Source organism: Mastigoproctus giganteus, chromosome 2 (genome assembly GCF_048544385.1).
Source record: "Mastigoproctus giganteus isolate SK-2022 chromosome 2, ASM4854438v1, whole genome shotgun sequence".
In the NCBI taxonomy this organism is placed as follows: Eukaryota; Metazoa; Arthropoda; class Arachnida; order Uropygi; family Thelyphonidae; genus Mastigoproctus; species Mastigoproctus giganteus.
This window is the reverse complement of record NC_143576.1, coordinates 186,727,470-186,745,291: the sequence shown is the minus strand read 5'-3', so window position 1 is coordinate 186,745,291 and position 17,822 is coordinate 186,727,470. Positions and strand designations below refer to the sequence as shown.

The window sequence follows — 17,822 nt, the reverse complement described above, 5'->3', positions numbered from 1 at the left end:
TTCTTCAACTCCAACCATGACACAATCTTGGCACCCCTTTAAAATGTCATCTGTGATAAGAATGATTTCCAATTCCAAATTTCTAGATGTTTCCAAATTCATTACAGCAGATTCCTAATTCCATGATCTGTCACTCAATCCTGAGAAGTCCAACTAACATTCAACCTATTAATAAAATGGACTGCCATGATAATAAACACATAAGTTAATGCTCAATATCATTTCTGTTGTAACTAAACTGTCTTTCCTTATTCTTATACCTTGAAATATAGAGAACTATATTGCTGCATATTCTCATGTGAATGCCAAACAAATGACACTGTTTTAGAGATGGCTAACTTCTCATCAGCAGGTAGGTAGGCACCCAGCTCACAACTCAGTTGTGAATTATTTCCACGGTATGAGAGATACCCAAAAAAAAAAAAATTGAAAGATTTCAAATGAAAGGTGAAAGTTCATGGCTATAAAGCTTAAGCTATGGAAAATTTAGTTAATGCACAAGTAAGCAAAGGCAGTGCCATTTCCATAGTTTGAGGCTTTACAGCCCTAAACTTATATGGAATTGAAATCTCACACTTTAATCTCTCTCTCTCTCTCTCTCTCTCTCTCTCTCTCTCATATTATTATTATTATCTCAAATTGTCAATATCCACATCTCAACAACTCGTTGCAGCTCAATCGCAGGGACTGAAGTATATGCAGATGAAATACTAGTTCGTGTTAGCTGTTTACCTGGTGACAAAAGTGATCATTCAATTAAAATAAGTGATTTAATTCTTGTTAAATATCATAAATTTAGATTCCTCGACAAAATTTTGGATGATATGCAATATCTCTGTAGATCAAAAACTTGAGGGCAAGATCATGGACAAATATATACCAAAGAACAGTTTGAATAGCATATAACAGATTATAAATACACTTTGGATGGATGCGGTATCAATCAGCCAAAGTAAAGCCATTTTAAAAATATGTATACAAAAGATACGTATATTAACAAAATGTCTCGTTCCGTAACAGACCAAAAAGTCTGATTCAGCAAAGATGCATAAGATAAGAATTACAATTCTTACTTTGTCCGTTTCTACTTCACAAACAACCTCATCCTCGACTACTGAATCTCCAACACCTAAAATAAAAACAAACAAACAAACATAAGATGACATGGTGGAAAACTTTCTAAATTTGTTATATAAAATCACTGAAAGTATACTATGCACAAAATAAATTAAAACAGGCAAAAGCAAGCGTCTATAGCACAGTAAAAAATAGAAAATTATTCTGCTATCACTGGTACTATAAAATAAAGAGAAAATTATGGAATTCAAAATATTTTATTCTCCCATTTACAATTTTTCCATTATTTTGGAAAAAGCAGGGGTTTTCAACTGATTATGATTGCTTCAAAAAGTATAGTGTTGTAGCCTTTTACCCTCTACAAGAATACAATCGAACTTGGTTATAACGAGCATCAAGGGACCGACAAAATTACCTTGTTATAATCATTACTCGCTATATCAGTGATAGGGGATGGGGTGACCACTGGGACCGTTAAACAATGAACACTTTATATCAGCGTGAGTTAAATCTACCTCCTATTTTTTTAAATTCTCAATAACTTGATAAAAAGACAGATTCAAAAAATAAAAGAAATATTAGAGAAAAAAAAAATAATATAACTATATACCTACATATTATTTGTATTAATATGCTTATATAAACTACAATACACTTAATACTAAACACAATTTATCTCTCTGTAATTAAAAACAATAGTATTTAATAATAAACACGATTTAAATTAGTCTTTATTTATGAATATTAAAATTGATGTTTGTTTTAAAGATTTCACTTTGATATTTCTTAAGTTTCCCCTTAAAACACTAAACACGTTAAAAGTCTCATTACTTGCCTCAGTTCCTTCAAAAATATTGACTAACGTGTCCATTACACCTTGAGTTTGTTGGCACTAATTTTGATTCACTTTCAATTGTCTTTACCATCATCATTATAGTCTTTGTTGAGCATTGCATCTACAATGTCACTCTCTGTAGTTAACAAGTTGTCATCGAGCCCGTCACCATCAAATACGGAGGATGCAGAAAGGTCAGGGAAAGACCACCGCATATCCCGGAGCAATATGGCCTTAGTTGCTAATGCTCCTAAAAACCAAATAACTAACAAACAAATAACAAACAAGTTGTCATCGACTCGTACAAATTCATTGATGTTATTATTAAAACACACAACGTTGTTACGTAGCAACCATTCAGAAGTTTTCTTTGTTTACATTTTCATCTACAATTGAAATTTCATTTGAATTTAATTTCAATTTCTTGAAGCAACTCTATATGGTTGTTGAAGTAACATTGTTCCACACATCATTCAATAAATTTACAGCATCCAATACTGATAGAGACTTGGTAAGTATCTGTTCTCTTTGACTGATCAGATGTAGAACTAGAAATCTTTTATAAAATCCTTTCAAACTCTTGATTACACCTATGTCGATTGGTTGTAAGATTGATGTCCCATTGGGAGGCAGAAACACCAGCTTAACGTTGGACAAATTTTGAATCTGGGAATGGGCAGGACAATTATCAACTAACAATAAAAATATTTTTCTTCTTTTTTTGAAAGCTCCTTATTCCAATCATTTATGTATTGCCGAAAAATATCCAAAGTCATCCAAGCTTTCTTGTTTGCAGTGTAATCCACAGGAAGGGGCTCACATCTGGTGGGTATGGGCTTGGCACACCCAGGGTCCTGAGCTGGATATCATCATTCTTCTCTTTCTTGGTGATTCCTTTCTACCTCTCTCTCTCTCTCTCTCTCTTTCTCTCTCTCTCTCTCTCTCTCTCTCTCTCTCTCTCTCAGGGTAACTCAGGAATTTTTTTTTTTTTTTTTTGGCTGGTGCAGCATAAGCCTCAGGCTTCCTTGCACCATATAGCTAATAATAATAATAATAAGTTTCCTTACATTTTTGAAACACCAAGAACAACACTGCTTTGGGAAAATCATTTTAACGATTTTCCCAACACAATGTGTTTTTTTTTTTTTTTTTTTTTATCAGTTCCTGTCCTATTTGTGCATATGAGCACCGTCAAGCAAGCCTTTGATTTTTTCCACAAACACATTTTTCCCCTTTGAATTTAAATGTACAAGGGCTTTTCCGAAGAGTAAGGTAACACATTTTTTTTCTTAATAATGGTGAAAGGGAATGAGATGATACACAATGGACAGATAGACCCGTTAATAACGTTCAAAAACACTGCCAGTGCAGTGTTTTGGTACTGTCACCTCACAGCAGATTCCAGTTGCAAAATAGTAGTAGTAGTAGTGGCATGTGATGCAAGAAAGCAAGTGTATGAGCTTATGCAGCATCAGCCAAAAAAAATCACACCATTCCCTCCAAATGCCTGTCCAGTTCCTCCTTAAATTTATTTAACTTATCAACTTCCACAACGAAAGAGGGAAGTTTGTTCCAGCAATTAACCACCCGCTGGCTAAAGGAAAATTTCAGCACATCTATTCTACATCTGTCTTTTCTTAATTTGAATTTATGCCCCTTTAGGTTCGTAATCTGAACAAGTGGAAGGATCCCATCAGAATTCAACGTGCTCAACTCATTCAAGGCCTTATACTCTTTTTATACCTGGGCCTTATACCCAGGTCTTTTTCATTTTCCACCACCTTAAGTGTAGTACCACACAGTTGATACGTTTCTCTGGGGTTACTCCTCGACCAGATCACCAAGCAGGTGGCTAGTCTCCGGCCACTGCAATTTGCAGAACTTAAGCCTCTCTTGGTAAGAGGATCCCTTCATTCCCCTCACCAATCTTGTTGCCCTTCTCTGTACACGCTCAAGCAAATCTACATCCTTCCTAAAATGAGGCCTCCAGACCTGTACACAGTACTCAAGGCGTGGCCTGACTATTGCCTTATACAGAGGGACAATCGCCTCCTTTTCCCTACTAGCAAAATTCCTATATATCATTGACAAAACCCAATGACCTGCCCTGGCAGCCTGTCTGCATTGCTCAGAAAACTTCATATCTGACTGCACAATTACACCCAGGTCTTTTTCATTTTCCACCACCTTAAGTGTAGTACCACACAGTTGATACGTTTCTCTGGGGTTACTTCTACCCATATGCAGTACTTTGCATTTGTCAAGGTTAAACTTCAGTTGCCACTTCTTAGCCCATCTGCCCAAATTATCTAGATCCTGTTTCAGTAGCACACTGCCATTACTGTCATTAACAACCCTGCCAACCTTTGTATCATCTGCAAACTTCGACACTAAGCCTGATATACCATCATCAATATCATTGATAAATATACAAAACAACAAAGGACCCAACACCGAACCCTGTGGGACGCCACTAATTACATTAGTCCACGAAGAGCAGCACCCATTAATTACCACCCTGTCTTCTCCCACTCAACCATCCTTTTATCCATTTTAGCAACTTACCCTTAATACCATTCTGTTCCAATTTGTACAATAGTCTTCCATGTGCAACAGTGTCAAAAGCTTTCCTGAAATCCAAATATATGATATCAAAATTATTTTTTGCATCCAGTTCCTTTGTAACCAGATCATAATATTCTATCAAATTTGTCAGACAAGACTTTCCCTTAACAAACCCATGCTGTGTCTGAATTATTGCTGCAGTCTTGTCTAGATGATCCTGCAATGCATCTTTAACCAGTGACTCCATTATTTTACCCGGAACAGAAGTTAAACTAACTGGTCTGTAATTACTCGTGTCACCCTTCAATCCCCCTTTGTGAATTGGGGATACATTTGCACATCTCCAGTCTGTGGGGACCTGCCGTGTGAGTGTGGTCCGAAAACAGGTGTTCATGAAGTTATTTGCTTTTTGCAAGCAAAAGGGTCTTCACCAAGTGACGTTCACTGTGAACTGGTTGTCTGTATGGCAAAAAAGTGATGACAAAGAAGCAAGTGTGTTTTTGGTGCAATGAATTTAAAGTGGGCCATGTTGACATTGAAGATCGACATCAGGCAGGCAGGCCTTCATCGAGCAAAACAGAAGACAACATTTTGCGCATTAAGGGCATCATTTTTGAAAACAGGGGGTGAAACTGTGTGAAATTGCACAAATAGTAAACATGAGTAAGTCGACTGTTCACGAAATTGTTAGTGATGTCTTCGGCTTTTGAAAGGTGTGCTGCCGCTGGGTGCCCTGACAATTGTCAGAGGTTGGTTGGTTGGTTGGGTTTTATTGGCGCATTAGCAACTAAGGCTAATGCGCCAAAACCTGGTCATAAAAGAGTAAAACTTTCAGTGGCCTAATGAATTAGTTCACTAAGTCAAGGTATAAAAACAAGTATAAACTGTAAAAGACAAATATCAATAAACAAGTAACAATTTTTTAAATATCAGTAAAAAGGTTTACTGATTTCAAAAAGCTAAAAATAGCAGATACATGGTCATTGTCAGATAAAATCTGACTGAGTATATATGGCTCAGTCAGATGATTGTCAGAGGAGAACAAAGCAAAATGCATGGGGATGTGTCTGGAGAACCTGTTGCGATACAGTGACGAAGGAGAGGATTTTCTCACTCGCATAGTCACAGCAAACAAAACGTGGGTTCATCACTTTACCCCAAAGAGCAAACAACACTCCACGACCTGGAAATATTCACAATTTCCTGTGCGCAAATAATTCAAAACTGTTCTCAGTGTCTGAAAAGTCATGGCCACAGTGTTCTGGAATCGTCAAGGCATTCTGTTGGTGGATTTCTTGCCAAAGGGAGGAACAATCAATGCACAGCTTTACTGTGCAACGTTGGAAAAACTGAAAACCAATATTCGATGCAAACTCCACACACTTGCCCATACCACTCGTGAGTGGTTGCGCCTTATTTGTTAGGAAACTGTCACATCCCCCTTACAGCCAGGACTTATGCATCTTCAGACTTCCGTTTGTTCGGCCCTCTAAAATAACGCCTTTCAGGAAAGCATTTCACCACGGATGAAAAAGTTCATCAGGCTGTGTGATGTTGGTTACTGCATGTGGGCAAGGACTTCTTCAGTACTGGTACTGATAAACTGATCCATCGTTGAGACAAGTGCATCAATAAAACTGGAGACTTTGTGGAGAAGTAGTGCATGTTCGCTTATTTCTTGGTGTGCAATTTCAACTTCGTATTATTAAACATCGTCGAGAGAAAAAATGTGTTACCTTACTTTTCGTAAACCCCTCGTATTGTCAGGTGTCACATTATAAAAAAGTCCTGTTTCGTCAGTGTTGTAGATGTCTTCATCATTGAAATCTTTCCTGATTTCTGCCCAAATATGGTCAATCCATTCATTTGCCATTATTGGATCTGCAGATCGAGATTCTTCACTAATTTCTGCATAAACAATTTTATGCCGATTTTTAAAACAATCCAGCCAACTGTTTTAAATACAAAATCGTCACATCCAAATTGTTTAGCAAATTTTTCCATTTGAGCCTTCAAGATCGGATTGTCTATTGAAAATCCAGCACTTAGTCTCTAGAGCAAAGTTTCCGGCATCCCCCTCCCCCATACTTCTTCTTCAACCCATGCACGGTACTAAGTACTATAGGTTTTGATACCTTTCGTGCTTGGGGTTTTCATAAAAAAAAAAAACTTCTTTGTGTGGTGAACCATTGAAGCAATGCTTCATCGTTTGTAACCTCACACTTTCTAATTTTTTTTTTTTTTTTTTTGTGGTTATGTTCTTTTCCAGTGCCGATATGTAAACACCTTTATTCTTCCACAATGTTGATACACTTGAAGAGGACAAAGGAAACTTTTTACACACTTTAATATTTTTAGCACCACGTTCTAACTCATAATTTCGACTTTTTCGTGAATCGAGAGAGACTTTCTTTTGTTAGTAGACATGTTTTTGAAGGAAGGGTTTGTTTCTAACTGATTTTACTTTAAAATGATAAAGTGATCTGCATACAAAGTTCTTAGAATTCCAGAAATGCATACACAACGTTCTTAGAAGTCCCGAAATGCATACACAACGTTCTTAGAAGTCCCAAAATAAATTTATGGTTCAGTGAATACAAGACAATCTGCAAATAGGGTAATGTGACATGTGGAATGCCAATGCACTACTGTATAACCCCCATCCCCGGAAGGACAAGGTCATAAACCGGCCGCTAATCCAATGCAGGTGGTCATAGTGTTAAGTCGCCTTTTTATTTTCATCTATTCCAATAATTGTTTTTTCGACTACTGGAGCAATTAAGAATGTTTGCATATTTACCAAAATTTGTTCGGTATAACCATGAGTGATTGTATAGGAATACATGCAAATTAAAATCGTTATGGCTTTTTGCTTGTTACAGCCATGATCTGGTTATTTCCATGCTTGCTATAACCAAGTTCGACTGTATTGAGTTTTGTTTATAGCAATGGACCTGCTGTCTAGACTTGGCTGTCAGAGCATTTCCAAAACTTCACAAGAAAAAGGTCTAAACTGAGTTCATTTTTTCTCACCTGGCTGAATATCGTCTCACACCCAGTAGGGCTATGCAGAATTGTTAAAATATCATGCATGACTTGGAATAACACTTTATATTTCAAGTTTCCTTTGGTGCTTATCAAAAAAAAAAACTCTTAAAACCAAGGACAACTGCACGTTCATTCTTCTTTCATAATAATTTCTGGTCGGTGCTCGCACTGAAACTGATACAACAAAATATGTATTGCTTTAGTTATTCCTTTGTATCTTCAGTGAAACAGAGTAGTAATGGTCCAAAAATTTTCAAATTTGAAAATGATGCACGGCCAATCAATGAAATTTGTACTATCTCAGCATTTATAAGAAAGCAATTTTTCATTGGCAACTTGTGCACCATATAGACATGCAGCAATAAAGTTATTTCCTTGTTAAACAAAAGATCAGATCTCCCTTTGTTTCAGACTCTCCATAACTTTGGCAGTAGAAATGCCTATACCAATTCAGATTCAATCTTTTGATTTAGTCTGCTTTTGTAATCAACTTCCAAAATAACAACAGCTGGTATAACAAATACACAACATTTTTCAATACACTGAGGAGTAATGAAATCAGTAAATGTACATAAGGCACATCTGATTGAAGAGCTATATTCACATTTTAATAGGTTGACATAACATTTAAAAGGAACAAGCAAACTGTGTTATTTAAGCCAGAAGAAATAAACATGAACAGACTTTCCATACAAGTGAGGATGAGCTCGAGCATAAAATATTCATCCACTTTCAAACAAAGTCATGCAGTCCCTCTTTTCAGCACACAAATTAATCATAAAGAATGATAAGGATGGCTCATTACTACCAAGTGCTCAATCTTCTCTTTTAGTATACTTGCTATTCCAGTTTTTAGGCCCACCACAACATTATCATGCTAAGTATCAATCAGTTTTTAAAAGGAATATCACATGCTTTCAGGTTATTCAAGAAAGGATACCCAACACTCACTATATACAGTTGTGCCCCCATATCCGCTGATTCAGTATCCACTGATTCAGTTACCTGCAGTTAACCATGGAAAAAAAACGAAAAAACTTAACAAGTACTACTCACATACTCAATACAATGCTTCCCTTTATTTTTTACGATGTCGATTTTAAATCGAATGGCCTCCCTTTATATTTTACAGTGTCGCGTATGGTTTGGTCACCAACATTATAATGGTTCTTTAGAGATTTAATGGATGCACCGTTTTTAAACTTTTGCATAATTTCAAGTTTTTATTTAACTTGAAAGCACAACTCTTGCATTTGCCCATCATTTTCGCGATTTCTAAACAAAAAATAAAGTTACTATAAAAAAAAAAATTCCAACATCCCTGACATAAATAATGAAACAAAATTTGTCCTTTTGCGGTGCGACGGTACACAACAATCGACATGACGCACTAAAACAAACTAAACATTTGGTTTTTTTTTTTTTTTTTTGAGCGGTAGGTGTGAAGACAGCGGGAGTTGCAAGATAATAGATACACTAATCTCCCAATGACGACTTATAATGCTGGTTCTTGTAGCTTATTTACGACTTGCAACATAAATGTTTATACCTATTCTAGTTATTACTTGAATTTTATGATTTCTGGTTATTTTTTTTATTTATTTTATTTTATTTTTTTTTTTGGAGTCTTGAAGTGTCCCGGTTAATCCAATCCTGGTAAATCGAGAGTCTGCTGAACTTGATTATTACCGTATTTAATTTGGTAATGTCTTACTGTGTGTTTAATTTATCAATTAAACTTTATTATACGTAGGTATGTACAAGAAAATCATGTTATATATGGGGTCAGCAGGTGTTCGTTTATATCTGCGGTTTCAGCTAAGGTCTTGGAACGTATCCCCTGCAGATACAGGGATCTTACTGTATTCAATTTCCAACACCAGCACTGAGCAAATTAATTTAAATTTTATGATTTGGTATTAAAATGGCATAATGACACAAGGAAGCAAACATATTCTGAATCTGCCACAAGGGGAGGAAAAAAAAAAAAAGAGAGAGAGAAAGAAATCTCTCATATTATTAGCATTTTTTAGCATTAGCAGAAGCACATGAGGCAAGAAAACATGGCGTACTATGGCCATAGGTGCCAATGCACCTAATAAATCACCAAACAAACAAGCAAGAAAGCAAGCTTATAAAGCATCAGCCAAATAAAAAAAAAAAAAAAAAAAACTTCCCTCACCCATCCGGTCACTCCAAATTATATTATTATATTATTCCCATCAGCAAAAAAGTTCTATTCAAATTCCTCTTTTACCTTTGCCAAAATCTCTGCCATCTTGCAGAAGACTTATTCCAACACAATATTCCACAACACGCTGTTCAAGGTAAACTTCATAAGATCTAGTCTACTGTTTCTCTGTAAGATTTAAAAAGTTGTGTCCTCTGGTTCTTTTCATACTCACCAGTGAGAACGTTCCTCTCTCACTCCTTTTACTAATCTCCCTCAGAAGCCATATACACGCCAATCTCAAATTACAACTAAGGCATCCAGTTGACAAGTTCTGTGAATCATAACTTCTAAGCCATTTCACAGAGGGATAATGCTGAGAACTCTTTGCCAATCCAGTTGCCTTTCTTTGTAACTTCTTTAGAGGTTCTACAACTTTCTTTAGTTACAGACTCCAAACCTGGATGCAATATTATGAGTGTGTTCTGACCACTGTATTATAGAGAGACATCAATGACTTTCCCTTTATTAGATTTTTTTTTTTATTATTAGGAAAAGTCACCATAATATGATAGCTTGGAATCACTATGATTACTGCCAACTGTAGCAATCAAAAATGTGTAGTGCTCTACTGTTCACAGGCATTGTCTGAAAATGCACATGGCTCTCCACCATTCCTATAAAAATATGATGAGAACATAAGAGAATTCTTTGATTGAAAGATTTTTTTTTTTTTGGAGCTGCCCATGACAAGTTTCAACTTATTAACAACACATGACATGTTAATCCAAAATTATACAATTCAAAAAAATTGTTGCAGTTATTTATATCAAGTTAGTGTTCATTTCCAAATTCTAAATTTGCTCACAACTGTTAACTGTAAGCTCTTTAGAGGTAGTAACTCTAATAGCACTGAACACAGTTATTTTTTCAACTGTGCAGTGCAATGATTTTTCACCAAAAAAAAAATTTAAATGCAAATTTATATAATGTTAACATATGTAAAATGTCCCCAATGATTAAGTAATACTACTTACAAAACTAAATATGGAAATCAAGAAAAAAAAGATAATAAATAAATCCTACATAAACATATAACCATGCAAAATGTGTGTTTCTTCAGCAGCAGTCCTTTTTTCAAGGAAATTATAACTAAATGTCCACCATTTTAAAACTGAAATGGGCTGCAACATTATACAAACTGTGTCTTGTTCTTTCTGGCAAGACTGAAAACATATTCACCTTCTGCATTACTGTGAGGAACAAGAAGGATGGTCAGAAAAATTTTAGTTACCATGTCATACTTCAATAGTCTACCCAATCCACAAACACTGGTTGAAAAGCAGCGATTTTCAACCTTTTTCAACTCACAGCACACTGAGCAAGGTGCTAAAATTGTCAAGGCACACCATCAGTTTTTTTAAGGAGAGATTTTATCATTAAAAAAAATGCGTATTAAGATTGTATTTAAAAGTTCAATAGCTAAAATTCTAATCGTGTTATTTTTTAAAAATAATATTGATCTGGATTTCAAAAGATTTATTTTTAAAATTTATGTTCGTATTTGTCATTATTCCAATTATTGAAATAAGATATCATTGAAAAAGATGCTATTTATAAAAAAATTATCATTAAAATGATTAAATATCATTTATATAAAAATATCAGTGGGAAACCTGTGCATGGTAATGTCTCATAATGTCTCTTGTCTGAGTTCAGATGGTTGATAAGCATACCCTCAAGTCCTCCTCCAATGTTTGAAGCCACGACCTGTTCTTGCTCTTCATCATGTTCATAGCAGAAAAGCCAGCCTCACACAGATATGATGCAGGGAAAGGAAGGAGTGCTTCAATCGCCTTCTTTGTAATAATGGGGTACTCCTGTCAGCGACACAACCAGAATGAGGGCAAATCTGTTGATGAGTGCTTTAGTTTCAGTCCTCTGTCATTTCTTAGTTCTGTCAGCTCATCTTCTTCTGCAACAGTTAATTCTGCTGATTTCAAAGCACTTAACACAAATGGATCCAAGGAAGCTACATCAAGTGATGGGAAATACTTTTCAATATTTTTACTCAGCAGTGACAAACTTTGTAGAATTAAATCGACAAGATTTTTGTCCAGTCTGCAACTTTTTGTCAACTCAAACATTTAAACTTTGTTCTCTTTTTTTTTATTCTGGCTCCTCACAATGTTAATATTTCCTTAAAAGAGTTAATTTTGTCAGTGCAAGTAAGGATATTTTCATTCTTTCCCTGCATACTCTTGTTAAAAGTGTTCAAGGCTTGGGAAATGTCAGCTAGGAAAGCAACTTTATTGCACCAGGTCTCATCACTAAGCAGGTCAGTCAGCTCACACTCTTCAGATGTAACAAAAATAAGCTCTTCCCTCAGTTCATAGAACCTTGAAAGTACCCGCCCTCGAGATAGCCACCTCACTTCCGTGTGCAGTAGGAGTTGTGTGTGAGCAGCTTCCATGGCACAACACAGTGCTGAAAACAACCTCGATTTTAATGGTCTACTCTTGATGTAGTTAACCATTCTGATCGTTTCATCCAGTACTTTTTGGAGCTGAGGTACTACTGATTTTGAAAGCCTCTCTGTGCAGGAAACAGTGTATAAAAACAATGCCAGGGTTCTTTTGTTTGGCCAGTGCGACAAATCCTTTCAGACTTCCCGACATAGAGGGGGCACCATTTGTGCAGATGCTGATGCATGATTTCCATGACAAATCGTGAGAACTGAAATAACTGTAGATCAAGGAAGTCTTAGTCTTTTGTTGTTTCTGGAAGTGGTTTGCAAAATAAAAATTGTTCAATGATGTCTCCATTACAAACAAACCTGCTGAATGCTAGCAGTTGAGCTTTTCCAGTGATGTCAGTTGACTCGTCCAAATGGAGAGCAAAAAAATCTGTTTCTTTAATGTTAGCTATCACTTGCGACTCAAAGTCTTGAGACATGTCTTGTATATGCCGACTAATAGTGTTATCAGACATAGGGATTTTCAAAATCTCTTTTTCATATTCATCAGCAAACATAATATTAACAATTTTACAGCATGCTGGTAAAATTACTGACTCAGCAATTGTATATGATTTCATCTTTTTTGTCCCGATTTTGGCAACGGCATAGCTTGCTTCTTGAGCTTTGTCAGAAATACTTGTGATTTTGGTCCATTGTTCAGCCTAGCGTGTTTGATCAGCTATAAGCCTTTTAAAATATTCAATTGGTTTCTCCCATAAATGTGAGAAACCAAATGTGAAGGTGTCTTTTCAGCTTACTTGGAACCATAGATTGGTTTGCCAGTTTCTCACCACAAACAACACACTTAGGACATGGCTGCTCTTCTCCAAATGAAAAGAATCCGAAAGACAAAGTCTTCATTATACTGGCACACAACAGTTTTAGAACAAATACTAACTGCACTATATGTTATTCTACCAGAACTAGTATTCTGCCAGCTACACTTGATTCATTGTCATCAACTAACTTATGTTTTTTAATCAGAAATCAGTAAGCCCTAAAAAAAAAAAATCTAACTAAATTCAGAAATAACAAAGTAATTAAAATGAAATAGAAATAAACAAAAATGCATTAGTGCAAACTCACACAGAATAACACACCCGATGCAAACAAACAACAGCTGACTGAAGATAAACACTGGTGGCCTGACAATGGTGAAAGGTGGGGTGATAAAAGTACATTGCGGAGTTATATTAGGATCTGGAACAACAGGTATGGAAGTTCTTGGAATTTTCCTATAATAACTTTTTTTTATTTTTTTATTAAACTGTTATTGTTTTCATTCTTATCGGCCTTTCATGAAAAATATACAGTACTTCTAAAATTTACCCCAACGATTTTTTTTATTCCCCAATTTTTTTCTTGCTTCTTTTCTACCTTCCCCCAAACTCCACAGCACATCTGCGGACCCTTTGTGGCACACCAGTTGAAAATCTATGATCTAAAGTATTGCATCTTGCTTCTAAATTTTTCCACATCTGCAATAAAAGAATTTTTTTTAATTCCACAGAAATCTGTTTATTCAGAGAAGTCTAAAAACCCAACACATTCGGAGTAAACAATGCTCAAAGAAAATAAACCAAAAATCTGATAAACTGCACATTCCCAATATCTTGTTAAAGAACAATTAACGATTAGCAGAATTAACTTGAAACATTTCAGGAAAACTAAGCAGGTATGCAAAGACAAATTACAGAAACATGAAGATGCCAATACATTAAACCATTAAACTGAAACCACAAAACAGAAATACTCTAATGTATACAGTACTCTGTGACAGAGATGAGCAGAGACACCTAACAGTGATTTTGCTGTCCACATCAAGTCCATGATCAATCCATCTTTATTTGCAGAGACATACATAATACACATATTTGAAAAGCATAAATCAAAAGCTATGCTGCCACCAACTGATTCTCCCCAAATCAATAAAAAGGTACACAATTGTGGATCTTAATTCAGTTGATGTGTCAGAAACAAAGTATCAGAAAATCCTACTGCACATATATTTAATTAGCTTGTTTGGTGTTGATCTCCATTACTCACACAATGTGGAAATGAATTTATTAAATTAACTAAAAAAAAAAAAAAAAAAAAAAAAACAGATAAATTATCTTAGCTGGGAAATTATAATGTGGAGAATTCTGCCATCTAGATTGAGAGAAAGAGCCATTTTTGATGTCTAAATCCATAAACTTATCAAAATATTTCATGCTTCCCAGTTTCAGCACTGAAACATAAAAATTATTATATTTTATTATTATATTAATATTTTATCCACCATTCTTGAAAAATTATCAATGTCTCAGTTTTAATGTAGAGATACAAATTTACATATGCTCCACTATCTCTAACTAATTAGGCACCTCCGTAGCCAGGTGGAAAGGAGCAGCAGTGCATAGCACACGCTTCTTGATTAGACCGGGGTTCGAGCTCATCACTACCAAATACGGAGGATGTGGAAAGGTCAGGGAATTACCACCGCATATCCCGGAGCAATATGGTCTTAGTTGCTAATGCTCCTAAAAACCAAATAACAACAACAACTATCTCTAACATACACTTCTGTGATTTCTAGGTCTGATCTAATCACAGAGCAAAATTTCACATTCAACACATTACAATTCATACAATATGAATTTGAATGTTTTAAATATAACTAGTATCTGAAAAAAAATGTCCAATTTCTTTACTGGAACAAAAAAATGGTGCATATCTGTGTAAAAATTAGCAAATCTGTTAATTACATATTAATATATTAGCATGCCTAAATACAGGAGCTTGATTTGTCGTATTTCTTAAACTCAGCACTGTATGTATCTTCTATATCGCTTTGAACTAGTATGTACAATATTATGTCATGCTGCAACAAGAAACAAAACAATCCTCAAGTGAAAAATAAGCTATTATTACTGAAGAATCAGAACAGCTGTTAAGAGGAAGACGAAACAGGCTTCAGTACTGTTAATAAAAAATGTTCCTCGACCAGAAAAAAAAAGTTTTTCAACCAGAAAAATACACACTTATTGTCAGCTCATTCAACTATTCTAACCATCTGCTTGGATCAGCAGTATGCAATATGATAAGGTTTTGTTTTTCTTAAATATAATCAAGAGAACTGTTATGCCACACTTAAAAAATTATATAAATAGAATTATTAAAGAAAGAAAGATAGAAACTGCATGAAGATTTTCATAATATTTACAGCAGTACTGTTTTATCTAAAGATAGAGTTCAGAGAATGACAAATAATTATTGCACATTATCTTTCAGTGAGCAGAAGCTTTTCAAGCAGCCTAGTGACATTCTCGGTTACATGAAAGTTTCTCTTATGGAAGTGTCATGATTATAAAGTGTGCATCTATACATATTTTCAATCATAATTGCTCATGCTACTCAACTGCCTTTTTTTTTTACTGATATTATTGAACACAAATTAGATCATTCAGAAGTCTATCTAGATTATAAACTCTAGTATTGGACATTTTCTGGAATCTATAATTATAGAGATAAACCCAAAAAAGAAAGAAATAACAAGAAATACAGACCAGAATGGGCGAGCAATCTTTGAAATGCCTGTAAAAATTCATAAAAATACTGTCAAATATATTTACCTTTCTCCCATCGAATATCACCTTCACTAAGCGATTCAGCCAACTGAGGCACAGTAATAATCCTCACTTCATCTCCTGTTAATAGATAAAATTAATATTTAGTTATATAGCCAATGTTCTACAGTTTGAAAAAATAATACTAATAACAAATAAGTAATTATGATTTCAAATTTTCTCTTAACTTAAAATACTAATCATTAGTAATAAAAACAAATCAATATGTGCATTATATGAAGTAAATTAATTAGTATTTCCCCATGTATAAGATACGCCCATGTATAAGACACACCTTAATTTTGGGGCCCGAAATTTGAAAAAAAAATGTATTACATAAAGTTATTGAACTCAAGTTTTATTCATCATAAAATTCATACAACTCCTCATAACTTGAATTCAGCACTGTACGAACATCTTTTCTGAGCCATTTCTGGGCAGAACGTGGCAAAACATAACCTAATATATCGGTAACAAGTGCAAAACAATAAGCGCAAAGACAACAAGCGCGAAAAAGCAGGAAATGCAAGTAAAAAAAATCTACAACCACTGTATAAGACGCACCCAGTTTTTTGACCCCAAATTTTTCGAAAAAAGGTGCGTCTTATACATGGGGAAATACGGTAATTTTGTCAAATGGGGTTCTGCTTAATTAGAATCACACTGGGAAACTGAAGTTGATTTAAATTTCAATTTCCCAGTGAAGTCTAATTTATTAATTTTTGCAGAAAAAAAAAATAAATTCCCAATTGATTTTGCAAAATAAAAATTAAGTTAGGAAAAAAAAATACTAGTTTATTTTCATTTATAGTACAGTAATTAAAAACCTTATAAATCGATTACAGTAAATTATTCAAAATTATACTTAATACAAATAATATAATAAAATAACAAATGATAAAAATTATGAAAAAATATGTATAATATCTTGTAGATAATGTATAAAATCATAATACAGCATTTTACATTTAAAATAAAAATAATACTGATTAAGAAACTAGACCTTATGGTCAGAGATTTGGAAAGTGGGTTTTCCAAAATGGAGTGGCATGCTACATCACTCTGGGATAGGTTACTTTATTTTGTGTGATGTAAGTGCTCATCAATCCTTTTTTGTGGCTTTCTGAGAATTTTTCCTATGTAATAGTTTTCACAGCTGCAGTCAAGCTTATAAACTACTCACTTTCATTATGTGAGGCAGATTTGGGGGATGGGAGTTGAGTTAAGGAGTTGTTTAAGGCTTTTGCTTGATTTAAATCTGACATTAAAGTTGTGTTTCCTATAAAGTCTATTAATGGCTTCCCCTATAACCAGAAGAAACAAATATGAATTAAGTCCTGTCTGAGGAATCGTCTAGGGTGGGTGGGTTTCATGTTTTTAAGTTCTTCTAATGTAGCAGTTCCCAAACTGTGAGGCACAGTACCCTAGGGTACAACAGCTAATTCACAGGATATTTTAAATTTTTGAGGGAAACACAGCAATACTTGACATCTGTTCTGTTGGACACCGTGCAAACTACTAGTTCGAGGTAGTTCACAGTTTAAACATTACTTATTAAGTTGTTTGGACCTAACTACTTAATAAGTGGAACCGTTAGGTATTTATTTTGGTCTAGGGACACCATGAAAAAATTACTGAGACACTAAGGGTGCTGTGAACAGAGAAAGTTTGGGAACTTCTGTTCTAATGGTTTTCACAACCATGGTTTTTGGGTATTGGTGGGTAAGTATGAGTTATGGGTTGGTTGGAGATTTATTTGGCACATCAGCATCTATGGCCATAGTGCGCCATGAGTTATGGGCAAAGGTAAAGAAAGGCACCACGAGAACCATGGGAAACTTTTAGCGGTCAAACGCATTTCCTGATACCGCAGCTTCTCCCTGCATTCTCGGTAAACAGATGGTGCATGTTATCGGTAATGGCAGTAGAAGTCGGTAACGATGTATTGATTAGTTTTTTTCTTGTTATTAAAAGCAGATTATTGGAGTTCATGAGTGTAAT

General features: G+C 34.9%; 1 protein-coding gene across 1 annotated transcript in view; it reads right to left on the bottom strand.

The window, feature by feature from the left end:
* LOC150089839 (dihydrolipoyllysine-residue succinyltransferase component of 2-oxoglutarate dehydrogenase complex, mitochondrial) overlaps positions 1 to 17,822 on the bottom strand; it is a 286,282-nt gene that overhangs the window by 180,130 nt on the left and 88,330 nt on the right. Inside the window, exons 5-6 of the mRNA XM_090389672.1 lie at positions 15,828 to 15,902; positions 1,074 to 1,129 (exon numbers count right to left, since the gene is read on the bottom strand). Coding sequence (XP_090245798.1) covers positions 1,074 to 1,129; positions 15,828 to 15,902 — 131 coding nt within the window. The remainder of the gene's footprint in view (positions 1 to 1,073; positions 1,130 to 15,827; positions 15,903 to 17,822) is intronic.